This window comes from Pan paniscus, chromosome 6 (assembly GCF_029289425.2).
Source record: "Pan paniscus chromosome 6, NHGRI_mPanPan1-v2.0_pri, whole genome shotgun sequence".
NCBI lineage: Eukaryota > Metazoa > Chordata > Mammalia > Primates > Hominidae > Pan > Pan paniscus.
The window spans coordinates 94,972,805-95,000,758 of NC_073255.2; the positions used below are offsets into that span (position 1 = coordinate 94,972,805).

At 39.7% G+C, this 27,954-nt stretch overlaps 2 protein-coding genes across 9 annotated transcripts in view; one reads left to right on the forward strand and one right to left on the reverse strand.

Moving 5' to 3' along the window:
- Positions 1–951, reverse strand: part of LOC117978304 (protein FAM185A) — a 61,917-nt gene extending 60,966 nt beyond the window's left edge. For both annotated transcript variants that reach the window (XM_055114589.2, XM_055114590.1), the window contains exon 1: positions 256–951. In XM_055114589.2, the coding sequence (XP_054970564.1) occupies positions 256–706 (451 nt within the window). In that variant the 5' untranslated portion in view covers positions 707–951. The remainder of the gene's footprint in view (positions 1–255) is intronic.
- A 60-nt stretch (positions 952–1,011) lies between these two features.
- CCDC146 (coiled-coil domain containing 146) overlaps positions 1,012–27,954 on the forward strand; it is a 172,157-nt gene continuing 145,214 nt past the window's right edge. For 3 of the 7 annotated variants that reach the window (XM_055114574.1, XM_063605931.1, XM_055114582.1), the window contains exon 1: positions 1,191–1,322. Coding sequence is in view for 2 of the 7 variants with exons in the window: in XM_055114575.2 (XP_054970550.1) it covers positions 1,138–1,322 (185 nt within the window). In the remaining 5 variants the exon portion in view is untranslated. Of the gene's footprint in view, positions 1,323–27,954 lie in introns of all 7 variants that reach the window. The other 4 variants (XM_055114575.2, XM_055114580.2, XM_055114578.1 and 1 more) reach the window with 2 other exon arrangements.

Consider the following 27,954-nt stretch of genomic DNA (forward strand, 5'->3'; position numbering starts at 1 on the left):
AATAGAATTTGACCTGGATTATACCAAATCATGTTTCCATTCGATGTATAAAATTTCTATAATTGGGAACCTAATTTTTTAAATACTACTCGGATACTCAAGAATAGAACAGAGGAAAAGTTGCATTTCCGAAGGGGCCAACTGTAAATTAGGTTTAGAAAGCCAGGACCAATTAAAAGTGCACGTCGACCAAATTTATTAAGTTCACTGTGCGTTCCCTGGGACCCAAACCCGTTGTCACTTCACTTCACTTGCCAAACTTCAGGGGCGCGTTCACCTCCACGGACGCCTGGGGGTGGATAGTATCAGACACAATGGCCATCTCCTCCAGATCCTCGTCGTACTTCACCTGCAGGCCGTCCAGGCCCCGCACGCCGCCCTCCACGCCGCACACCGCGACCAGCACGCGGTCGCCATCCGGGTAGGTGAGGGGGTCCAGGGGCCTCACGGCCAGGTGGCACGGGAGCCGCGCCCGCAGCCGACCGAACGGGCTCACCTGCAGTGTCCACTCCTTCAGAGTTCGGCGCGCCGGGCCAGGCGGAGGGACCTCAGTCTCCGATCCGGGCCAGCGCTCGCCCCTACCTGAGCTGTACGGCCTGGCTTGGCAAGCCCAGCAAGACCAGCGCCCAGCGCCAGCCCACAGTCGGACCTGACGGAGACAGAGACGGAAGCAGCCAAGCTCCCAACCTGAACAGGGGGCAAGCATGGCGCGCCTCTCTCGCCAGTCCTCAGAACACTTCAGCCACAGGGAGGGTCACTTGCCACGGCCAATCGACTTGGCCACTGTGCCGCCTCAAGTCAAACAGGAGACGTAAGTCAGGGTTTGCTGAAACAAGAGCGAGCCGGTTGGCTTGACTAGGCGATGTAAACATCACCTGCGTAATCCCCAGGGGCAAGTTGGGATTTGAAAGCTCTGAACTCTGACCTGGACCCCTTGCCTAAGTCCACCCCCTTTCGCTAAGGCCGACGGGATACGTAGTTCTAAAGCGGTGGAAAGTCGCAGAGCTCTGCCTCTTAGAAACCACATATCCCAGGAGGCAATGCGCAGGGGAGCACGGGTAAGAGGGCAGGTGTTAGAATCGCTGGAAAGGCGGGCGCCCTTTGTCTCAAGACCATTGGCTATTGGAGGGGCGGTACATGGGAGGCCACTGGCCAATGGGAAGCACGGAAGGGGGCACCGAGGGTAAAGCTGCGTGGTCACCTTGGATACCAAGGACGCGACTTCTTGTTTGGAGAGGGTGGAGCTTTGGAGTGAGACCCAGGAGGCCAAATCCCAAAGAGAAAAATAGGAGCCTAAATAAGGATCAGGACCAAGGGAAGGGGTAAGAAACTGCGCTTTTTAAGATGACAACTAGGTGCAAACTAGGAGTAACCTCTGTGGATGTCAAGATCCAAGCTTCACTAACCTAGTGCGGGCATCTCCAGGGCATGGAGAATGCCTTGGTAAGAGAGTAAAGAGCAAGATTGGTGCTTTTTGAGGGAATTGCCTCTTTGGAAGTGTATTCCCTCCTATATTCCAAATATAGGAATAGAGTACTTGCTCCGTCCTGACCCTAAGTGACCTTACTTTGGGTTTTAATTTTTTCACTTTAAAAATGTAGATAATAATACCTTCCTTGCCTTGTCTCAAAGGGTTTTTGTAAGGATCAAGTAAGAAAATGGATGGGACCGTGGTGCACAGTCTACAAAATTACCGTGTAAAGTACTGTATTTTTATTTCAACGTACTTAACATTGATTCTGAGTTACCAAGAAAATTATGAGAGATCAGAACTTGTTTTGAGAATAGCATTGATCTCTTTGACTACAAATGATCATCAGTTTTAGAGTGAAAAAGAAAAAAAGACACAAAAAAGAGAGTCACCATGGTGCGGTGGAAAGAGCAGGGACAAGGGTCAGATTATTTTCCTGGCTCTGCCACTGCTTCATCTGTGTCACCTAGACCTGTTTCTTTAGTTTTAAAATGAAGAAAGATGGTTCTAAATGACCCTATAAGGTGTGTGTGTGTGTGTGTGTGTGTGTGTGTGTGTTTACCTTTTATAATTCTATGGGCAGTAAAATAATGGGAACAGAAAGATTTATTTTCTTCTTTTTTTCTTCTTTCCTGCCTGGTTTCTCTCTCCCCCTCTGTGCCCCTACTTCCTCCTAAAATGTATTCCCTAAATTATTTAGCCAAGACACCTGCAAACACTAACATTTCATAAAATGCAAGTGCCTTAAAAAATTGAAGCCCTTACCCAAGTACAATGACCAGAATTCTTGGGGCTATCGTGATAGATAGACTGGGCTAAAGTTCTCATGGGTACAAGTCTCAGGTTCTCTGCTAGCCACTACCTTTTTAAAATTTTTAAAAATTCAGTGTTCTCTTAAGTTATCATTGCCTCTTTTCTGTCCTTCTAGTCCTTGCTCCCTCCTTATTCTTCTTTCGGTGAAGACTCACTCATTATAGGTGCTAGCTCGGGTTCAGCAAGGGCCCACTGCAATAGTTCTTTTCTTGTCTTTGTGTCTCATTGGTTATAATTATTCAGAATAATCTTCAAACTATTTTTTATGAAAATTGACAGGTGTAACTTTGAAAAGAAATTTGAAAAAGGCACTGGTTTAAGGAAGTTGAGAATGTACTCAAATTTTCTGTAGAAACACTAGACATTTTTAGATTAAATATTAATTCTTAATAGTTAATTCTGTGTCTATGGTAATTTTTCCGTTTCTGAGACAAACTAAGTTAATGGAATTGGCAACTGAACTATAATTTTCTATGTTGCATAACCATTATCTTACTTTTTCAAATAAAAACCAAATAGAATTGACTGAAAATTTACTTTGCTGATCATACAAGGTTGAAAATGGAGAAAATTATTAATATTAAGATTGGTATAAAATAGTTAAAGTTATAGACACTTAAAAGCAGTATAATGAGTATCAAATCTGTCCACATATCAACAATGATTAATAAAAGTTGTATCTTCCATCCATATGACATTATAATTGTCAAACCATGTTCACATGCGTCATCTCACTGTATCCTCACTAATTAGGAGGGAAATTATTCTCCTCACACTATAGATGAGGAAACAGATTCAGAAACATTAAGATTAAGCAATTAGAAGGTCTGGCCCTTTTATCACTCTACCAAAACGTCCATTTTCCTGACACCTTTGAAGAAAAAATGAAATTATTCACCTCATAAGTAGAAAATTATATACAACTTTTTTCTCCTTATTTAGAGTTTGTTTCTAAGATATTTTCACATCTTAGTTTCAAAAGCTATTTCCGTGGTCATGAGCATATACTTCTGGTAGGAGTGTTAAGTTAGCACAAAATTTTTAGAGTTCAATTCAGCAATAAGAATGAAAAGCTTTTTCTATGACTCAGAAATTGTGCTTTTGGGGATGTAAGCATAAAATTAGGGATCCTCAAGGAATTACGTTTTATAGGGTTACTTGTAAGAGAAAATAATTGCATCAATTTAAATGCTCCCTGGCCAGGTGCAGTGGCTCATGCCTGTAATTTCAGCACTTTGGGAGGCTGAGACGGGTGGATCACCTGAGGTCAGGAGTTCAGGACCAGCCTGGCCAACATGGTGAAACTCCATCTCTACTAAAAATTAAAAAAATTAGCTTGGCGTAGTGATGGACGCCTGTAATCCCAGCTACTCAGGAGGCTGAGACAGGAGAATCACTTAAACACAGGAGGTAGAGGTTGCAGTGAGCCGAGATCACACCACTGCACTCCAGCCTGGGCGGCAAGAGTGAAACTCTGTCTCAAAAAAAAAATGTTAAATGCTCCCAAATAAGACAGTGTTACATAAATTAGTATATAGCTGATATATTATGCAACAATTTAAACATTATATCTTGATATGGGAAATAGTCCATATATAAAGTGAAAAGAATATATACAAAATTGCACGTATAGTATGATCTCAATTGTGTAATAATAATAATAAATTTAACATAAAATTATACTTTACAGAAACAATTCCAGAGGGATATATACCACTTGATAACAGTTGTTATCTTTAAGCAGTGATATGATGAGTGGTTACTGCAATTTTTTGTGTGTTATCAATAGTGAAAATATATTACATTTATAAGAAAACAATTTTAAAGCATTTCTTAGCATATATTGTTTCCTAAAACTGACTCAAATAATCAGATGGGCAGAAGATTTCTTACCATCTAGATATAAATGTCAACGAATATTTTATTTAATGATTTATGTTCAATAAATGGACAGCAGAGGTCATAAGAGAGTTTTCGGAAGAAAAGGTAACCAAAACAAAGAATTCAGCAATTTAGCTTAAGAGAAAAGCCATAAGAATTTAACTTTCTGAATTATAAACTATTTAAAAAGAGATATATCTTATGACTTCTATTATTCTTATGAAATATTAATAAACTCAACAATCTTAACTAATAACTATCAACATTGAGAAGTATTTAATGAATATATATAGGTACTAATTCTATTTGAAATCTCTATGTGAAACTGCAAATAGACAGTTTTATTTCTTCCTTTCTCATCTGTATGGCTTTTCTTTCCTAGTGTTATTGCACTGGCTAAGACCGCCACTACAATATTGAGTTGGAGTGGCAAAAGCAAAAATCCTTGATTTATTTCCTATTTATGAGGGAAATTTCAACAACAATTAGGAAGTTAGCGGTAGATTTTTAAAGATGCCCTTTAGCAAGTTAAGGAAGTTTACTTTCTAATTTGCTTAGACTTTTTATCATAAGTGAATGTTGCATTTTGTCAAATGCTTTTTCTGTATCTATGAAGATGATCATATTGTTTTTCTTCTAATTTATTGATATGGTGTATTACAGTGATTGATTTTCAAGTGTTTCATTCCCTCAATAAGCTACATTTCATCATGTTATTGTCAGGGAGTTTTGGGTTGTCAGTTTCCTGGCCAGAAACCTCTGTGGCCACAGCACCTTTGCCCGAATTCTTGTCCTGCATCCAGGAAGAATGAGGTACGCAGACAAGTGAAGGGTGAACGAGACGAAGATGAGCTTTATTAAGTGTTACAAGAGCTCAGAGGAGACCCACAGTGGGTAGCTCCTCTCTGTAGGAAGATCATCTGTCCAGCATTCAGTTCTCATTAGAGAGGTGGCCCTGGAGAGGGTAGCTCCTCTCTACTACTGGTTGTCCCAGTGTCTGCAGCTCTCAGTGGAGAGGAGGCCCTGGAGAGGGTGCCTCCTGTCTGCTGGCAGGTTGTCTCTGAAGCTCTCGGCAGAGACGGTAGCTCCTTTCTGCAGCTGGTCCTTGTGTAGTCTGTCTACCCTCTTCGTCCTTTGGCCATCCTCTGCCCTGCTCTGGCTGAGCCCAGGGCTTTTATGGACCTCAGAGGGGAGGAAGTGCATGCTGATTGGTCCATGGGCAGCCATGGGCTGCTGGAAGAGGCCCCATGAGTCCCCAGACTGGTATGCAGGACTGGCAGTTGGCCCCCAGCCTTCAGGCCCTCCCTGGACTGAAGGTAGAGCCTTACTGGGGACCTGCCCCCTTCCACCCAAGAATCTGTCTGCCTCCCGCTGCCATTCATGGCCCCAGGGCTCAACCCCAACCCCACTCCAAGATCTGAGCCAGCTCCAGGAGAGGAGAGAGGTCAGGCTGCGGGAGCAGACACCCCAAGCCTGCAGGGATGGGGGGCCTTCCGGGGCACCAGAGGGTACAGGCTGCAGAGATGCCTGGGTCCCGTGGGTGAGAGGGCAGTGGCAGCTGCACCCAGGAAGCTCCCGCAGGCCAACTCAGCAGGGGCAGGATTCCCCAGCTCCTGCCTGCTCCATGTTGTGGGAGGCCCAGGTCTGCAGCTGCTGGTCAGGCGGCTGCAGCTGCACCCAAAAGGGCAGATCCTGCCTGTTCCCAGCCCCACTTCAAGAGCGCAGGGAGGCTCAGATCTACAGCTGCAGTTTGGGCGGCTGTAGCACCGTCCAGGAGGGTGGGGCTCCTGACTGCCCGATGGAGTGGGAGGCCTGGGTCTGCAGTCCCAGCCTTTCCTCCCTACTGCAGCCAGCGTGATGGCACCAGCCACTGCCATCATTATCTTTTCTATAAATTGCTAGATTCAACTTGCTAAATTTGTGAGGATTTTTACATTTTATTTTCATGAAGGATATTGGTCCAAAGTATTCTTTCATGTCTTTTTCTGGTTTTGATATTAGGGTAAAATTAGAAGGGCAAATGTTGCCTCTTTTATTTTATGGAAGATTGTTAGAAAATTGTTAATATGGTTTAGTTTTATTTGTCCTGCTCAGAAGTCAATATGCTTTCTTTGTCTAAAGTCTCCAATTTATAAACCTTCAGCGTTTCCTTGCTCTTTCTATTCTTTACTTTTGGAGCTCTCATTTAGACATGTATTTTAATTTCTCATTCTGTCATCCATCTCTCTTAACTGTGTTTATATGATTTATGCCTCTTCATCTTTTTGTATTTCATTCTGGATGATTTCCTCAAATCTATGTTCTAATTCATTAATTCCTTCCCAATCTTTGCTAATCCATTGTTTAATATCTGCATTGAATTTTTCATCCCAATGACTATATTATCATTTCTAGAATATTTATTTGGTTCTTTAAAAAATCTGTTTTCTCTTATTTTAAACTGCTCCATTTATTTTACTGTGGTTTCTTTACCTTCTCTTGCCTTTTTAATTATTTTAAACATACTGATGCAAAATTATTCTAGTCTGTTCTGTTATGAGGTTGCTGTTTCTCTTTTGCTACATAAACAAACTCTGTCTCATGGTGGTTTATTTCTTGTCATGGCTTATAAATTTTTATTTATAGCTCATCTTCAGCGGGAGTTCTCTTTTCTGAAAATCCTTTACATTCTAGATTACAATAAAATTTTTCTTGTTCCCTGTAGAACAATTTTGGATTTGCTTCAGTCAGAACTCGACCAATTTCCATGGTCATGGGCCAGGTTTTCGATTTTTATTTTCTTTTATTTTTGCTTCATTTCCTTCTGTGCAAAGTAATTCATTCATACAAAAGAATAAAGTATGAATAAAGTCTAAAGAATAATAGTAAAAAGAACATCTTTATGCCTAACACCCAGTTTAAGAAATAAGACATACCAATAAGTTTCAGTTTCCTTGTTTCTTTTTTCCTCCTTTATCTTCTGGCTTTCACTTAAAAGCAGGCTGAATTGAGAACTGTGTAGAAGAAAAGGGGCTCCTGCCACACAGAAATTGTAGGGAAATCCCGATTTTTTTCTTTCCGTTTTGGTCTGCTGGCCCTGCCACAAAGCCAGCTCCAAACATAGATTTGCACTGCCACTGCCAGGCTGTGAGGTTTCCTAAGAATAAAAGAGAACACTGTCTCTGAATAGAGGAACTGGAAAGAGAGTGTGTGGGGGAATCCCGATACTCTTTCTCTTTTTTTCTTGATATTTTACCTCGAGGGCAGCCCCAACTACTTAGAAGTGAATGGCAGCATAAGGCAAAATCTTTAAGACAGCCTGATCCTTTTGGCCATAACAAAAGGGGCCCACAAAAACTGTAAAGTGTAGCCAAAATCCCATGTAGGAGAGAACTAGAGAAGGTGATCCTAATTCTGTGTTTGAAACTACGTAAGTAACAGGGTCAGCCCTACTCCTGCACAAACATGGAGTACAGTAGGCCCCTCTTATCTTTGGCTTTGCTTTCTGAGGTTTCAGTTTCCCATGATGAACTGCAGTCTGAAAATATTAAATGGAAAATTCTGGAAATAACTTGTAAATTTTAAATTGCACACAGTTCTGAGAACATGATGAAATCTTGCACTGTCTCACTCCATCCTTTGTGCAGCATATCCACACTGTCTACCCTACCCACCCAATTGTCACTCAGTAGCTTAGCTGTTTTGGTTATCAGATTTGCTGTTGTGATATCTCAGTGCTCGTATTCAAGTAACCCTTATTTTACTTAATAATGGCTCCAAAGCACAAGAGTAGTAATGCCAGCAATTAGGACATACCAAAGAGAAGCCATAAAGTATTTCCTGTGAGTGAAAAAGTGAAACATTCTCAATTTAATAAGGAAAGAAAAAAACTATATGCTGAGATTGCTAAGATCTAAGGTTAGAATGAATCTTCCGCCTGTGAAATTGTGAAGAATGAAAAATAAATTAATTCATAGTGTATATAGAGTTTGGTACTAATCCTGGTTTCAGTCATCCACTGGGGATCTTGGAACATATCCCCCATGAATAAGGAGATACTACTGTAATCTCTACTGATCTGTCTTCAAGTTCACTGATCTTCTCCTTGTCAAATCTACCATTGAACCCCCCCAGCAAATTTTTCAATTATTATAATTTTCTACTTAGGAATTTCAATTTGGTTTCCTAAAAATTTCTACTTATTGATATTCTCTGATGAATTACATCATACTCTTCTTTAATTCTTTAAATATGGTTTCCTTTCATTCTTCAAACATATTTATAATATCTGCTTTGAAGTCACTGTTAAATCAGACACCTGCCCACTAGTTATTTCGTAGGCATCTCAGTTATCAGATCAACTGTTGATGTATCTCAGTGCTTGCATTCACCTAACCCTATTTTACTTCATAAGGGCCCCAAAGTACAAGAGTAGTGATGCTGACTACTTGGATATACCAAAGAGGAGCCATAAAGTGCTTCCTTTAAGTGAAAAGGTGAAAGTTTTTTACTTAATAAGGAAATAAAAAAATCATATGCTGAGGTTGCTAAAATCTATGATAAGAACAAATCTTCTATTTGTGAAATTGTGGAGAAGACAATTTTGTACTAGTTTTGCTGTCACATCTCAAACTGCAAAAGTTATAGCCACAGTGCCTGTATAGGATATATAGGGTACTATCCACAGTTTGAGGCATCCACTGGAGGTCTTATAAACGCATCCCATGCAGATAAGGGGAGGACTACTCAAGAAAGCATAGTTAAGGCTTTGAGAAATGAACTATGATAAAAATACCACAAAGGTCTCAGAACAACTCGCAAGTGTTGCATGTAATGTACAGACCCAAAGAGCATAGCAAAGGCTTTGAAAACTAAGTATTGGAATTACTGTCCCTGAAGGCATGACAGAACTTGTGATCTGAGCCTAACCAGATTGATTACTTACTAAAACAAACAAACAAAAATCAGTATCTTTAGAAGATTTTAATAGGACCCAGAGCTTCATAGCCAGCATAATATCCTTTCTTTTTTTTTTTTAAACGGAGTCTCACTCTGTCATCCAGGCTGGAGTGCAATGGTGCAATCTCGGCTCACTGCAACCTCTGCCTCCCAGGTTCAAGCGATTCTCCCGCCTCAGGTTCCCAAGTAGCTGGGAGTACTGGCGCATGCCACCACACCTGGCCAATTTTTATAAAGATGGGGTTTCACCATGTTGGCCAGGCTGGTCTCAAACTCCTGACCTCAAGTGATTCTCCCACCTTGGCTTCCCAAGGCTGGGATTACAGGCATGAACAGCATAATAGTCAAATTGTCCATCTTAAAATCCCAAATTACTCAACATATCAGAAACAGGAAAATCTGGCCAAAATTTTCAAAGGAAAAGTTACCACCCCCAAATTATCAAAGACTATTTACAATCGCCAAAAACCTTGAAACAACCCAAAGGTCTCTCAAATGTGAGTGGAAAAGCAAACTTAGTACATCCACATAATGGAATGCTGCTCGGTAATAAAAAGTGACAATTGGTACACACAACAAAATAGATAAAAATCTCAAGAACAGGCCGGGTGCAGTGGCTCACACCTGTAATCTCAGCACTTTGGGAGGCCGAGGTGGGCTGATTACTTGAGGTCAGAATTTCGAGACCAGCTTGGCCAACGTGGTGAAACCACGTCTCTACTGAAAATACAAAGATTACCCAGGCATGGTGGTGGGTGCCTGTAGTCCCAGCTATTTGAATGGCTGAGGCAGGAGGATCCCTTGAACCTGGGAGGTAGAGGTTGCAGTGAACCAAGATCGTGCCACTGCACTTAAGCCTGGGCAACAGAGTGAGACTCCGTCTAAAAGAAAACAAAAACATAAACAAAAAACAAAAAACAAAAAACTCAAGAACATTTTACAAGGTGAAAGAAGCTATACTCGAAAGATTACATACTCTGTGATTCCACTTATATGATATTCTGGAAAAGGCTAAATAAAAACGATAGGGAGCAGATCACTTGTTGCCAGGAGTTACATGTGGAGATAAAGTTTGACTACAAAGGGGTACTGCATGAAAGAATTTACTTTGGGCCAAGGGAAGGGGAAGAACTGTTCTGCATCTTGATTGTAGTCATGGTAACTTGCGTACAAGCATTTGATAGAATGCACAGAACTGTAAACAAAAAGTAATTTTTACTCTATGTAAATTTAAAAGTGAATTTCAAAAAATCATGCATAAAAAGAAAACACCATCTGTGAAGCAGATGACCTTACAGGTGAATTCTACCAGACATTTTCAGAGAAATAATAATACCAGTTTTACATAAACTGTCTCAAAAATTAGAAAGGAGAGAACTCTTCCCAACTCACTTTATGAGGACAGTATTGTCTTGATAAAAAAATTAGACAAAAATATTGCCAAAAAAGAACTAGAAAACAATACCTCATGAACACAAAAGCAAAATCCTTAACATTACATGAGCAAATCAAAATCAATAATATGGGAAAAGGATAATGCATCATGACCAAGTGGGGTTTATCTCTCGAATGCAAGATTAATTTTATGACCAAAAATCAAGCAGTGGACCAGGTGTGGGGGCTTATGCCTATAATCCCAGCAATTTGGGAAGCCGAGATGGGAGGATCGCTTGAACCCAGGAGTTCAAGATCAGCCTGGACAACATAGTGAGTCTCGGTCTCTACAAAAAAAAAAAAGAAAGAAAGAAAGAAAGAAAAAAATCAGCCAGTCATGGTGGCACACACCTGTAGTCCCAACTACCCAGGACACTGAGGCAGGAGAATCAGTTGAGTCCAGGATGTCAAGGCTGCAGTGAGCTGTGATTGTACCATCACACTCCAACCTGGGTGACAAAGTGAGACTCTGTCTTAAAAAATAAGTAAATAAATAAATAAATAAACAAACAAACAAATAAAATTAAGCAGTGTAATTCACCACTCACAAACTAAAAAAAGGGAAAATGTGATTGTCTCTATAGATTTTTTTTATTATCTCAATAGATTTTTTAAAAAAGTGTTTGGTAGGCCGGGCACGGTGGCTCATGCCTGTAATCCCAGCACTTTGGGAGCCCAAGGTGGGTGGATCACCTGAGGTCAGGAGTTCGAGACCAGTCTGGCCAACATGGTGAAACCCCATCTCTACTAAAAATATAAAATTAGCCGGGCATGGTGGTACACGCCTGCAATCCCTGCTACTCGGGAGGCTGAGGCAGGAGAATTGCTTCACCCCAGGAGGCAGAGGTTGCAGTGAACCGAGATCACGCCACTGCACTCCAGCCTGAGTGACAGAGCAAGACTCCATCTCAAAAAAAAAAAAAATTTTTTTTTGGCAAAACTCAGTGCGATTCCTGATAAAAACTCTCCACTAACTTGAAAGAGAAGAGAACCTCCTCCAACAACAGGCATCTGTGAAAAATTTATACTTAGTGCTACACTTTGATAATGAAAGACTGAATGCTTTCCCTTTAAGATTTGGAACAACTTTTGTTGTTGTTGTTGTTGTTTTGAGACGGAGTCTCACTTTGTTGCCCAGGCTGGGGTGCAGTGGTGTGATCTTGGCTCACTGCAACCTCTGCCTCCTGGGTTCAAGCAATTCTCCTGCCTCATCCCCACTTAGTAGCTGGGACTACAGGTGCGCACCACCACACCTGGCTAATATTTGTATTTTTAGTAGAGACGTGGTTTCACCATGTTGGCCAGGCTGGTCTCGAACTCAGGTGATCCACTTGCCTCGGCCTCCCAAAGTTCTGGGATTACAGGTGTGAGCCACCGTGCCCAGCCTGGAACACCTTTTTTTTTTTTTTTTTTTACCACTTTTATTCAGCATTGTACTGGAGGTCCCATACAATGCAATTGAACAATAAAATAGCTTCTGGTTTGGGGTTCTTCATGTAAGGAACTTGGTGCTACTCCATCCTAACAAATAAAAAGCTGAACAGACTGAAAAATCAATTACATATGCTTAGGTACACACACACACACACACACACACTCACACACACACACTCACACACACATATATGCTTCTATATGAGTAAAATTAATGACAGCAATGATATAATTGGCAGGACGGAGTAATTATGATTATTTTGTTATTATAAGGTGAAGCAGTACACAAACGTCCCTTGGTATCTGTGGAGCATTCATTCCAAGACCCCTGTGGATACCAAAATCCATACATACTCAAGTCCCTCTGCATACCCTGCATAAGAGAAAAGTTGGCCCTCTTTACTGGGGGATTTTGCATCCTGCAATCTGCATTTGGTTGTGGATGCAGAACTCTACAAGAGGGAGGGTTGACTGGATTTATTGAAAAAAAATCCTTGTAAAAGTGGACCCATGCTGTTCAAACACATATATTGCTAGAGCCAAATGTAGTGTCATTTGAAAGTGGACTAGGATTAGTTGGAAATCAATACTGCAAATTTAGGGCTACCACTAAAAGAAATAATTATAAATCAAATGCTAAAAAGGAGAGAAAATTGAATCATATAAAATGCTCAGTTAGAACCACAAAACAGAAAAAGAGTGGAAGACAAAAATAAGAACAGCAAGGGCAATCAATAAAAAATAGTAACAAATATGATGGATATTAATCCAACTACAGCAGATCCTCAAATAATGTTGTTTTGTTCAACATTGTTTTATAGTAATATTGATGAAAAAAATAAATTTCTGACTAAGGCCACTCTGTGTGTGTGTGTGTCTGTGTGTGTGTGTGTGTCTATGGGGTATGCATGTTCTCCCTATGTCTGCCTGGATTTTCTCTGGGTACTCTGGTTTCCTACCACATCCCAAAGACGTGCATGTTAGGTTAATTGGAGAGTCCAAATTGTCCCTGTCTGAGTGAGTGTGGGTTGGGGGTGTGTATGTGTGTCCTGCAATGGAATGGCATCCTGTCCAGGGTTGGTACCTGAGCTGCTGGGATAGGTTCCAGCTAGCTGAGACCCTGAACTACAGTAAGTGGATTGGAAAATGAAGACATAAACAGATACAAATTATTGCAAAATAAAAATTCATAAAGTATGTGATAATTATACAAATGCACAACAACAATAAATGCAGTATGAAAGCACTCAGCAAGCCCACCATATTTGTTATTGTTTGTTTTTGAACTGCATAGTGGTAGAAGGTGCTTCTCACAATGTTCCCTTTGCAAATATTTATTCCTTGATTTAACTCATCACAACTACAACCACCATTGCTCACTGGTTCACCAAAAATTGAGTAAATAATTATGTTGTTTTTCTTAATCTTTCTTAAATATATGTATAGCCCGCGTTTATTTCAGTTTGTAATGTTAGACGTGTTTTGAGTCTTTATTTAGAAGTTTGGACCAGGTGCAGTGGCTCACACCTTTAATCCCAGCACTTTGGGAGGCCATCGTGGGTGGATCGTTTAAGCCCAGGAGTTTGAGACCAGCCTGGGCAACATGGCGAAACCCCATCTCTACAAAAAATACAAAAATTAGCCAGATGTGGTGGTGTGCATCTGTAGTTCCAGCTATTCAGGAGGCTAAGATGGGAAGACTGTTTGAGGCCAGAAGATTCAGGCTGCAGCAACAGAGTGAGACCCTGAAAAAAAAAAAAAGAGAGAAAGAAAGAAAGAGCGAGAGAGAGAGCGAAAGAAAGAGAGAGGAAGAGGAAGAGAAAAGAGAAAAAAGAAAGTTGGTAGTGTTTTTCCATAGGAACTTGTTTATATCAGTTAGCCTATAGTAATACTGGTTTTGTTATGCATTGTCTTGCTTAAAGTCTCAGTTTCTAAGAGCCTGTCAACAACATTAAGTGAGAACTTACTATATATCAGTAATCACTTTGAACAGCAATGATAAATGCACCAATTAAAAGACAGAGATTGTCAGAGTGGATGAAAAAAACAAGACCCAACCATAGGATGTCTACAAGAAATCTACTTTAAATATAAGACATATAAATTAAAAGTAAATGGGTGGAGAAAAATATACCCTGTTAACACTAATCAAAAGAAAGCAGAAGTAGCTATATTAATTTCAAACACAATTGACTTCAAAAAAGGAAAGTTATCAGTGATAAAGGCATCACATAATGATAAAGGAGTTAATTGTCCAAGAAGGTGTAATAATCCTTAACACATGTGCACCTAACAAGAGCATCAAACTAGGTGAGACAAAACTGATAGAGCTGCAAGAAGACATATTTAAAACAACATGTCTCAAAAACAACAACAACAACTAAAACCCTTTCAATTCAATGAAGGTGAAAACAACATATCAACATTTGTGGGATGCAGTGAAAGCAGTGTGTAGAAAGAAATTATGTAGTATTGAATGCATATTTTAGAAAAGAAGAAAGATCTAGAATTGTTTCCACCTTAGAATACTAGAAAAAGAAGAGCAAGTTAAATCCAAAGTAAGCTGAAGAAAATAAATAATAAGAATTAGAGCAGATATCAATGAAATTGAAAACAGGGAATCAGTAAAGAAAATAAATGAAATGAAAAGCTGGTTCGTTGAAAAGATTAATAAAATTGATAAGCCTCTAGTGAGGCTGATTAAGAAAAAAGACAGAAGACACAAATTACTGACATCAGAATGAAACTGATCACTACAGATCCCATGGACATTAGAAATATTTTAAAAAGGAATACTATGAACAACTCTGTATCTACAAATTTGATAACTTAGAAAAAATGGACCAATTATTTGAAAGATATAACATGCCAAAATCCATATAAGAAGAAATAGACTCTCTGAATAGGCCTATATCTATTAAATAAATTGAATAAATAATAATCTTCCAAAATAGCACAAAGTTCAGATGGGTTTACTGGTGAATTCTATCAAAGCCTTTAAGGAAAAAATTATACTAATTCACTACAATTTCTTTTGGTAGATAGAAGAATACTTCTGAATCACTCTGAGGCCAGCATTATTCTAATGACAAATCTAGACAAAGACCTTAAAGAAAACAAAATTATGGACCAATGTCTCCCATAAACACTAAGTGCAAAAATCCTCAACAAAATTGAATCAACAATGTATAAAAATAATTATATACCACTACCAAATGGGATTTATTTCAAATATGCAAGGCTGGTTCAACACTCAAAAATCAATAGATGTAATCCATCACATCAACAGGCTAAAAAAGAAAAATCATGTGACCATATCAATAGATGCAGAAAAATTATTTGACAAAATGCAAAGCCCATTCATGATAAAAAACAAAAACTCTGAGTAAACTAGGACTAGAAAGGAGCTTCCTCAACTTGCTAAAGAATATCTATATAAAACCTGTAGCTAACATCATACTTAAAGGTGAGAAACTAGAAGCTTTTCCACTAAGATCAAGAACAAGGCAAAGATGTCCCCTCTCACCACTCCTTTTCAACCCTGTGCTGGAAGTTATAGCTGATGCAGTAAGACAAGAAAAGTAAGTAAAAGACATAGATTGGGAAGAAAAAAAATAAAACTGGCTTTATTCTCATATAACATGATTGTCATGTAGAAAAAGAATCAACAACAACAAAAAACTCCTGAGACTAATAAGTGTTTATAGCAGAGTTGTAGGATGTAAGTCTATTTTGCAAACGTCAGCCACTTTCCTACACAGCAGCAATGGACAAGTGGAATGTGAAATCAAAAACAAAACATCATTTCCATTAGAACCCCTTAAAGTGAAATACTTAGGTATAAATCTAACAAAATAAAGATATATAAGGAAAACTACAAAATTCTGATGAAAGAAATCAAAGAACCTAAGAAATGGAGAGATATTTCATGTTCATGGAGAGAAAGACAATATTTTCAAGATGTTAGCAGTTCTTCCCAAATTGATCTGTAGATTCAATGCAATCCCAATCAAAATCTCAGCAACTAATTTGTGGATATCAACAAACTTATCCTAAAGTTTATTTGAAGAGGCAAAACACCCAGGATAGCCAACCCAATATTGAAGGGGAAGAACAAAATTGGAGGACTGACACTACCCGACTTCAATACTTACATATAACTCAAATATATGCAGGTTCTGTTGTCTTAGTTCAGGCAGCTGTAACAAAAGTGCAATAGACTAGGGGGCTTAAATAACAGAAATTTATTTCTCACAGTTCTGAGGCTGGGCATTCTCAGATCACAGTATTGCTGGTGATACTGACCATGCTGGCATGGCCAGTTCTGATGAGGCCTTCTTCCTGGTTTGCAGACAACAGTCTTCCTGTTATTCCTCATATGGTGGAGATAGAGAGGAAGGAAGCTATAAAGCTATAGTAATCAAGACAGTATGGTACTGGCAAAAGAGTGGACAAATAGGTTAATAGAACAGAATAAAGGGTCCAGAAATAGACCCACATAAATATAGTCTGCTGAATTTTGACAAAGGAATAAAGGCAATACAATGGAGTAAAAGATAGTATTTTCAACAAATGGTGCTCGAGGGGGCAGTTGCAAAAAAAAAAAAGAGGTATTGGAAGAACTGGACATGTACATGCAAAAAAAATGAATCTAAACACAGTGCTTACACTCTTAACAAAAATGAACTGAAATGGATTTTGACCTAAATGTAAAATGCAAAACTATGAAACTTCTAGAAGATAACATAGAAAACCTAGATGACCTTGGGTTTGGTGAATACTTTTTAGATACAACTCCAAAAGCATGATCCATTAAAGAAATCATTGATAAGCTGAACTTCACTGAAATTTAAAAATTCTGCACTGCGAAAGACAATGTCAAAAAAATGAGAAAACCCACAGGCTGGGAGAAAATATTTGCAAAAGGCACATCGATAAAGGACTATTATCTAAAAATACAAAGAACTCTTAAAATTCAAAAACAACAACAAAAAGATTTAAAAATGGGCCAAAGACCTTAACAAAAATCTCACCAAAGAAGATATACAAATGGCAAATAAGCACATGAATACATGCTTCACATTGCAGGCAAATGCAAGTTAAAACAATAGTGAGATACTATCACACACCTATTAGAATGGTCAAACTCCAGAATACTGACAACACTAAAAGCTGACAAGAATGTGGAGCAACAGGAACTCTCATGTATTGCTGTGAAAGTGCAAAATGCTATAGTCACTTTGGAAGATAGGCAGCTTCTTACAAAACTAAATATACTCTTAACATATATCCAGCAATCATGCTCCTTAATATTTACCCAAAGGAGGTGAAAACTTATGTCCATATAAAAATCTGCACATAGATGTTTAAGCAGTTTTATTTATTATTGCCAAAACTAGGAAGCAACCCAGATGTCCTTCAGTAAGTGAATGAATAAATAAACTTTGACACATCCAGATGATGGAATATTATTCAGCAATAAAAAGAAATGAGCTGTCAAGCCATAAAAAGACATGGAGGAAACTTAAGTGCATATTACTAAGTGAAAGAAACCCATCTGAAAAGTCTACATACTGCATGACTTCAGCTATATGACATTCTGGAAAAGGCAAAACTGTGGAGACAATTAAAAAAAGATAGTGATCACTAGGGAGTTTGGAGTGGGTGGAGAGAGATGCATAGGCAGAGCACAAAGGATTTTTAGGGCAGTGAAAATGTTCTGTATGATACTATAACGATGGATACCTGTCATTATACATTTGTTCAGATACCTAGAATGTACAACGCTAAGAGTGAACTCTAACGTAAACGATGGACTCTAGGTGATTATGATGTGTCAATGTAGTTTCATCAGTTGTAACAAATGTGCCACTCTGGTGGAGGATGTTGATGGTAGGGGAAGTTATGCACATATGGGAACAAGGAGTATGCTGGAAATCTCTGTACATTTCTCTCAATGTTGCTATGAATCTAAAACTACCCCCACCTCCCAAAAAATAAGTCTTAAAAAATTCACTTTAGAAAAGAGGTAAAATTGTCTTTATTCACAGACAACATGATTAAGTAGAAAACTGTAAGAAATCTATTAAAAAGCTACTAGAACTAAAATGAAATTTTACAAAGTTATAGGATACAAGGTCAAAAACAAAAATCAATTCTCTCCCCTTCCTTCCTTCCTTCCTTCCTTCCTTCCTTTCTTTTTTTTTGAGACAGAGTCTTGCTTGTCACCCAGGCTGGAAGTGGCACAATCTCAGCTCACTGCAACCTCCGCCTCCTGGGTTCAAGCCATTCTCCTGCCTCAGCCTCCCCAGTAGCTGGGATTACAGGCGTGCACCACCACACCCAGCTAATTTTTGTATTTTTAGCAGAGACGAGGTTTCACCATGTTGGCCAGGCTGGTCTGGAACTCCTGACCTCAGATGATCTGCCTGCCTCGGCCTCCCAAAGTGCTGGGATTAAAGGCATGAGCTACCGTTCCCGGCCAATCAGTTGTATTTCTAAGAACTAATAATAGCATTTGGAAACTGAAATCTTAAAGTCACTTACAATAATGTACAGAATATGTAATAATTAGAGATAAACAACAAATATATTCAGGTTCTGTTGTCTTAGTTCAAGTAGCTATAACGAAAGTACTATAGACCAGGTGACTTAAATAACAGAAATTTATTTCTTACAGTTCTGGAAGCTGGGCATTCTGAGATCACAGTATTGCTGGTGATACTGATCATGCTGGCATGGTCAGTTCTGATGAGGCTTTCTTGCTGGTTTGCAGACAACAGTCTCCTTGTTGTTCCTCACATGGTGGAGTTAGAGAGGAAGGAAACTGTCTTCTGTAACTTCTTTTAAGGCCACTAATCCCATCGTGAGGCTCCATACTCATGACCTAATTACCTCCCACAGGCCCCATCTGGAAATATCATCACATTGGGGATTATGAACTTTTGAAGGACGCATTCAGTCAATAGCACCCGTCCTCTGAAAAGTATAAAACATTACTGAGAGAAATTAAAGCAGAGTTAAATAAGTAGGGGAAAATACCATATTTAAGGAAAATCTAATTCAATACAAGATGTCAAATCCCCTCACATTATTTTTAGTAGACACATTGATATATTGATATCAATATTGATATATCGATATCACATTGATATATTGATTGATATATATTGATATATTGATTCATCACCATCCCAGTCAAAATTCCATTAGCCTTTATTTTTTTTTATACTTTCAGTTCTGGGATACATGTGCAGAATGTGCAGGTTTGTTACATAACTATACACATGCCATGGTGGTTTGCTGAACCCATCAACCTGTCATCTACATTAGGTATTTCTCCTAATGCTATCCCTCCCCTAGCCCCACACCCCCTGACAGGCCCCGGTGTGTGATGTTCCCCTCCCTGTGTCCCTGTGTTCTCATTGTTCAACTCCCACTTATGAGTGAGGACATGTGATGTTTAGTTTTCTGTTACTGTGTTAGTTTCCTGAGAATGATGGTTTCCAGCTTCATCCATGTCCCTGCAAAGGACAAGAACTCATCCTTTTTTATGGCTGCATAGTATTCCATGTTGTGTATGTGCACATTTTCTTGATCCAGTCTATCACTGATGGGCATTTGGGTTGGTTCCAAATCTTTGCTATTATTAACAGTGCTACAATAAACATACATGTGCATGTGTCTTCATAGTAGAATGACTTATAATCCTTTGGGTATATACCCAGTAATGGGATTGCTGGGTCAAATGGTATTTCTGGTTCTTGATCCTTGAGGAATCGCCACACTGTCTTCCACAATGGTTGAACTAATTTACACTCCCACCAACACAGTAAAAGCGTTCCTATTTCTCCATATCCTCTCCAGCATCTGTTGTTTCCTGACTTTTTAATGATTGCTATTCTAACTGACGTGAGATGGCATCTCGTTGTGGTTTTGATTTGCATTTCTCTAATGACCAGTGATGATGAGCTTTTTTTCATATGTTTGTTGGCTGCATAAATGTCTTCTTTTGAGAAGTCTATGTTTGTATCCTTTGCCTCTTTTTGATGCGGTTGTTTTTTTCTTGTAAATTTGTTTAAGTTCCTTGTAGATTCTGGATATTAGCCCTTTGTCAGATAGATAGATTGCAGAAATTTTCTCCCATTCTGTAGGTTGCCTGTTCACTGTGATGATAATTTCTTTTGCTGTGCAGAAGCTCCTTAGTTTAATTAGATCCCATTTGTCAATTTTGGCTTTTGTTGCCATTGCTTTTGGTGTCTTAGTCATGAAGTCTTTGCCCATGCCTATGTCCTGAATGGTATTGCCTAGGTTTTCTTCTAGGGTTTTTATGGTTTTAGGTATTGATGGAATGTATCTCAAAATAATAAGAGCTATTTATGACAAACCCACAGCCAATATCATACTGAATGGGCAAAAGCTGGAAGGATTCCTTTTGAAAACTGGCACAAGACAAGGATGCCCTCTCTCACCACTCTTATTCAGCATAGTATTGGAAGTTCTGGCCACGGCAATCAGGCAAGAGAAAGAAAGAAAGGGTATTCAAATAGGGAGACAGGGAGTCAAATTGTCTCTGTTTGCAGATGACATGATTGTACATTTATTTATTTATTTATATTATACTTTAAGTTCTAGGGTACATGTGCACAACGTGCAGGTTTGTTACATATGTATACATGGGCCATGTGTACATGTATACATGTGCACAATGTGCAGGTTTGTTACATCTGTATACATGTGCCATGTATACATGTGCTGCACCCATTAACTCATCATTTACATTAGGTATATCTCCTAATGCTTTCCCTCCCCTCTTCCCCCACCTCACAACAGGCCCCGGTGTGTGATGTTCCCCTTCCTGTGTCCAAGTGTTCTCATTGTTCAGTTCCCACCTATGAGTGAGAACATGCAGTGTTTGGTTTTTTGTTCTTGCGATAGTTTGCTGAGAATGATGGTTTCCAGCTTCAACCATGTCCCTACGAAGGACATGAACTCATCCTTTTTTATGGCTGCATAGTATTCCATGGTGTATATGTGCCACATTTTCTTAATCCAGTCTATCATTGATGGACACTTGGGTTGGTTCCAAGTCTTTGCTATTGTGAGTAGTGCTGCAATAAACATATGTGTGCATGTGTCTTTATGGCAGCATGATTTATAATCCTTTGGGTATATACCCAGTAATGGGATGGCTGGGTCAAATGGTATTTCTAGTTCTAGATCCTTGAGGAATCACCACACTGTTTTCCACAATGGTTGAACTAGTTTACAGTCCCACCAACAGTGTAAAAGTGTTCCTGTTTCTCCACATCCTCTCCAGCACCTGTTGTTTCCTGACTTTTTAATGATTGCCATTCTAACTGGTGTGAGAGAGTATCTCATTGTGGTTTTAATTTGCATTTCTCTGATGGCCAGTGATGAAGAGCATTTTTTCATGTGTCTGTTGGCTGCATAAATGTCTTCTTTTGAGAAGTGTCTGTTCATATCCTTTGCCCACTTGTTGATGGGGTTGTTTGATTTTTTTCTTATAAATTTGTTTGAGTTCTTTGTAGATTCTGGATATAAGCCCTTTGTCAGATGAGTAGATTGCAAAAATTTTCTCCCATTCTGTAGGTTGCCTGTTCACTCTGATGGTACTTTCTTTTGCTATGCAGAAGCTCCTTAGTTTAATTAGATCCCATTTATCAATTTTGGCTTTTGTTGCCATTGCTTTTGGTGTTTTAGACATGAAGTCCTTGCCCATGCCTATGTCCTGAATGGTATTGCCTAGGTTTTCTTCTAGGGTTTTTATGGTTTTAGGTCTAACATTTAAGACTTTAATCAATCTTGAATTAATTTTGGTATAAGGTGTAAGGAAGGGATCCAGTTTCAGCTTTCTACATATGGCTAGCCAGTTTTCCCAGCACCATTTTTTAAATAGGGAATCCTTTCTCCATTGCTTGTTTTGTCAGTTTTGTCAAAGACTGGATAGTTGTAGATGTGTGGTATTATTTCTGAGGGCTCTGTTCTGTTCCATTGGTCTATATCTCTGTTTTGGTACCAGTACCATGCTGTTTTGGTTACTGTGGCCTTGTAGTATAGTTTGAAGTCAGGTAGTGTGATGCCTCCATTTTTGTTCTTTTGGCTTAGGATTGACTTGGCAATGCGGGCTCTTTTTTGGTTCCACATGAACTTTAAAGTAGTTTTTTCCAATTCTGTGAAGAAAGTAATTGGTAGCTTGATGGGGATGGCATTGAATCTATAAATTACTTTGGGCAGTATGGCCATTTTCACGATATTAATTCTTCCTATCCATGAGCATGGAATGTTATTCCATTTGTTTGTATCTTCTTTTATTTCATTGAGCAGTGGTTTGTAGTTCTCCTTGAAGAGGTCCTTCACATCCCTTGTAAGTTGGATTCCTAGGTATTTTATTCTCTTTGAAGCAATTGTGAATGGGAGTTTACTCATGATTTGGTGCTCTGTTTGTCTATTATCGGTGTACAGAAATGCTTGTGATTTTTGCACATTGATTTTGTATCCTGAGATTTTGCTGAAGTTGCTTATCAGCTTAAGGAGATTTTGGACTGAGATGATGGGGTTTTCTAAATATACAATCATGTCATCTGCAAACAGAGACAATTTGACTTCCTCTTTTCCTAATTGGATACTCTTTATTTCTTTCTCCTGCCTGATTGCCCTGGCCAGAACTTCCAACACTATGTTGAAGAGGAGTGGTGAGAGAGGGCATCCTTGTCTTGTACCAGTTTTCAAAGGAAATGCTTCCAGTTTTTGCCTGTTCAGTATGATATTGGTTGTGGGTTTGTCATAAATAGCTCTTATTATTTTGAGATACATCCCATCAATACCTAATTTATTGAGAGTTTTTAGCATGAAGGGCTGTTGAATTTTGTCAAAGGCCTTTTCTGCATCTATTGAGATAATCATGTGGTTTTTGTCGTTGGTTCTGTTTATATGTTGGATTACGTTTATTGATTTGCATATGTCGAACCAGCCTTGCATTCCAGGGATGAAGTCCACTTGATCATGGTGGATAAGCTTTTTGATGGGCTGCTGGATTCTGTTTGCCCGTATTTTATTGAGGATTTTTTCATCGATGTTCATCAGGGATATTGGTCTAAAATTCTCTTTTTTTTCTGTGTCTCTGCCAGGCTTTGGTATCAGGATGATGCTGGCCTCATAAAGTGAATTAGGGAGGATTCCCTCTTTTTCTATTGACTGGAATAGTTTCAGAAGGAATGGTACCAGCTCCTCCTAGTACCTCTGGTAGAATTCGGCTGTGAATCCGTCTGGTCCTGGACTTTTTTTGGTTAGTAGGCTAATAATTATTGCCTCAATTTCAGAGCCTATTATTGGTCTATTCAGGGATTCAACTTCTTCCTGGTTTAGTCTTGGGAGGGTGTATGTGTCCAGGAATTTATCCATTTCTTCTAGATTTTCTAGTTTATTTGCATAGGGTGTTTATAGTATTCTCTGATGGAAATTTGTATTTCTGTGGGATCAGTGGTGATATCCCCTTTATCATTTTTTATTGTGTCCATTTGATTCTTCTCTCTTTTCTTCTTTATTAGTCTTGCTAGTGGTCTATCAATTTTGTTGATCTTTTCAAAAAACCAGCTCCTGCATTCATTGATTTTTTGAAGGGTTTTTTGTGTCTCTATCTCCTTCAGTTCTTCTCTGATCTTAGTTATTTCTTGCCTTCTGCTAGCTTTTGAATGTGTTTGCTCTTGCTTCTCTAGTTCTTTTAATTGTGATGTTAGGGTGTCAATTTTAGATCTTTCCTGCTTTCTCTTGTGGGCATTTAGTGCTATAAATTTCCCTCTACACACTGCTTTAAATGTGTCCCAGAGATTCTGATATGTTGTGTCTTTGTTCTCATTGGTTTCAAAGAACATCTTTATTTCTGCCTTCACTTCGTTATGTACCCAGTAGTCATTCAGGAGCAGGTTGTTCAGTTTCTATGTAGTTGAGCGGTTTTGAGTGAGTTTCTTAATCCTGAGTTCTAGTTTGATTGCACTGTGGTCTGAGAGACAGTTTGTTATAATTTCTGTTCTTTTACATTTGCTGAGGAGTGCTTTACTTCCAACTAAGTGGTCAATTTTGGAATAGGTGTGATGTGGTGCTGAGAAGAATGTATATTCTGTTGATTCTGGGTGGAGAGTTCTGTAGATGTCTATTAGGTCCACTTGGTGCAGAGCTGAGTTCAATTCCTGGATATCCTTGTTAACTTTCTGTCTCATTGATCTGTCTAATATTGACAGTGGGGTGTTAAAGTCTCCCATTATCATTGTGGGGGAGTCTAGGTCTCTTTATAAGTCTCTAAGGACTTGCTTTATGAATCTGGGTGCTCCTGTATTGGGTGCATACATATTTAAGTTAGCTCTTCTTGTTGAATTGATTCCTTTACCATTATGTAATGGCCTTCTTTGTCTCTTTTGATCTTTGTTGGTTTAAAGTCTGTTTTATCAGAGACTAGGATTGCAACCCCTGCCTTTTTTTGTTTTCCATTTACTTGGTAGATCTTCCTCCATCTCTTTATTTTGAGCCTATGTGTGTCTCTGCACATGAGATGGGTCTCCTGAATACAGCACACCGATGAGTCTTGACTCTTTATCCAATTTGCCAGTCTATGTCTTTTAATTGGAGCACTTAGCCATAACAAGCTTAATATTGTTATGTGTGAATTTGGTCCTGTCATTATGATGTTGGCTGGTTACTTTGCTCGTTAGTTGATGCAGTTTCTTCCTAGCCTTGATGGTCTTTACAATTTGGCATGTTTTTGCAGTGGCTCATACCAGTTGTTCCTTTCCATGTTTAGTGCTTCCTTCAGGAGCTCTTTTAGGGAAGGCCTGGTGGTGACAAAATCTCTCAGCATTTGCTTGTCTGTAAAGTATTTTATTTCTCCTTCACTTATGAAGCTTAGTTTGGCTGGATATGAAATGCTGGGTTGAAAATAATTTTCTTTAAGAATGTTGAATATTGGCCCCCACTCACTTCTGGCTTGTAGAGTTTCTGCCAAGAGATCCACTGTTAGTCTGATGGGTTTCCCTTTGTGGGTAACCCGACGTTTCTCTCTGGCTGCCCTTAACATTTTTTCCTTCATTTCAACTTTGGTGAATCTGACAATTATGTATCTTGGAGTTGCTCCTCTCGAGGAGTATCTTTGTGGCATTCTCTGTATTTCCTGAATTTGAATGTTGGCCTGCCTTGCTAGGTTGGGGAAGTTCTCCTGGAAAATATCCTGCAGAGTGTTTTCCAACTTGGTTCCATTCTCCCCGTCACTTTAAGCTACACCGATCAGATGTAGATTTGGTCTTGTCACATAGTCCCATATTTCTCGGGTACTTTGTTCGTTTCTTTTTACTCTTTTTTCTCTAAACTTCCGTTCTTACTTCATTTCATTCATTTGATCTTCAATCACTGATACCCTTTCTTCCAGTTGATCAAATCAGCTACTGAAGCTTGTGCATTCGTCACGTAGTTCTCATGCCATGGTTTTCAGCTTCATCAGGTCCTTTAAGGACTTCTCTTCATTGGTTATTCTACTTAGCCATTCGTCTAATCTTTTTTCAAGGTTTTTAACTTCTTTGCCCTGGGTTCGAACTTCCTCCTTTAGCTCGGAGAAGTTTGATCATCTGAAGCCTTCTTCTCTCAACTCGTCAAAGTCATTCTCCGTCCAGCTTTGTTCCGTTCCTGGCGAGGAGCTGTGTTCCTTTGGAGGGGGAGAGGTGCTCTGATTTTTAGAATTTTCAGCTTTTCTGCTCTGTTTTTTCCCCGTCTTTGTGGTTTTATCTACCTTTGGTCTTTGATGATGGTGACGTACAGATGGGGTTTTTGTGTGGATGTCCTTTCTGTTTGTTAGTTTTCCTTCTAACAGTCAGGACCCTCAGCTGCGGGTCTGTTGGAGTTTGCTGGAGGTCCACTCCAGACACTATTTGCCTGGGTATCACCAGCGGAGGCTGCAGAACAGCGAATATTGCTGAACGGCAAATGTTTCTGCCTGATCATTCCTCTGGAAGCTTCGTCTCAGAGGGGTACCCAGCCGTGTGAAGTGTCAGTCTGCCTCTACTGGGAGATGCCTCCCAATTAGGCTACTCGGAGGTCAGGGACCCACTTGACGAGGCAGTCTGTCTGTTCTCAGATCTCAAACTCCATGCTGGGAGAACCACTACTCTCTTCAAAGCTGTCAGACAGGGACATTTAAGTCTGCAGAGGTTTCTGCTGCCTTTTGTTCGGCTATGCCCTGCCCCTAGAGGTGGAGTCTACAGAGGCAGGCAGGCCTCTTTGAGCTGTGGTGGGCTGTACCCAGTTCGAGCTTCCAGGCCACTTTGTTTACCTACTCAAGCCTCAGCAATGGCAGGCGTCCCTCACCCAGCCTCACTGCCACCTTGCAGTTTGATCTCAGACTGCTGTGCTAGCAATGAGCGAGGCTCCGTGGACGTGGGACCCTCTGAGCCATGTGTGGGATATAATCTCCTGGTGTGCTGTTTGCTAAGACCATTGGAAAAGCGCAGTATTAGGGTGGGAGTGACCTGATTTTCCAGGTGCCGTCTGTCACCCCTTCCCTTGGCTAGGAAAGGGAATACCCTGACCCCTTGTGCTTCCTGGGTGAGGCGATGCCTCACCCTGCTTCAGCTCACAGTTGGTGGGCTTCACCCACTCTCCTGCCCCCACTGTTCAACAAGCCCCAGTGAGATGAACCCAGTACCTCAGTTGGAAATGCAGAAATCACCCGTCTTCTGCGTCGCTCACACTAGGAGCTGTAGACTGCAGCTGTTCCTATTCAGCCATCTTGGAACCGTCCCCTGATTGTACATTTAGAAAACCCCATCATCTCAGCCCAAAATCTCCTTAAGCTGATGAGCAACTTTGGCAACGCCTCAGGATACAAAATCTATGTGCAAAAATCACAAGCATTTCTGTACACCAATAATAGACAAACAGAGCACCAAATCATGAGTAAACTCCCATTCACAATTGCTTCAAAGAGAATAAAATACCTAGGAATCCAACTTACAAGGGATGTGAAGGACCTCTTCATGGAGAACTACAAACCACTGCTCAAGTACATAAGAAAGGACACAAACAAATGGAAAAACATTCCATGCTCATGGATAAGAAGAATCAATACTGTGAAAATGGCCACACTGCTCAAAGTAATTTATAGATTCAATGCTATCCCCATCAAGCTACCATTGACTTTCTTCACAGAATTAGAAAAAACTACTTTAATTTATATGGAACCAAAAAAGAGCCCATATAGCCAAGACAACCCTAAACAAAAAGAACAAAGCTGGAGGCATCATGCTACCTGACTTCAAACTATACTGCAAAGCTACAGGAACCAAAACAGCATGGTACTGGCACCAAAACAGATATATAGACCAATGGAAGAGAACAGAGGCCTCAGAAATAACACCACACATCTACAACCATCTGATCTTTGAGCAACCTGACAAAAATAAGCAATGGGGAAAGGATTCCCTATTCAAGACGTGGTATTGGGAAAACTGGCTAGCCATATGCAGAAAACTGAAACTGGATCCCTTCCTTACACCTTATACAAAAATTAACTTAAGATGGATTAAAGACCGTTGGCTTTTTAAAAATAGAAATTGACAAGCTGCTAGCTTCTCAATTTGGAAATGCAAAGTATCTAGTACAGACAAAACAATTTTGAAAAAGAATTAAGTTTGAGGACTTATAATACCTAATTTTAAGACTTATTATAGGCTGGGTGCAGTGGCTCATGTCTGTAATCCCGCACTTTGGGAAGCTGAGGTGGGTGGATAACTTGAGGTCAGAAGTTCCAGATCAGCCTATTCAACATCATGAAACCCCATCTCTACTAAAAATACAAAAATTAGCTGGGCATGGTGGTGGGCACCTGTAATCCCAGCTACTCTGGATGCTGAGGACAAGGATCACTTGCACCTGGGAAGCAGAGGTTGCAGTGAGCCCCGAGAATGTGTCACTGCACTCCA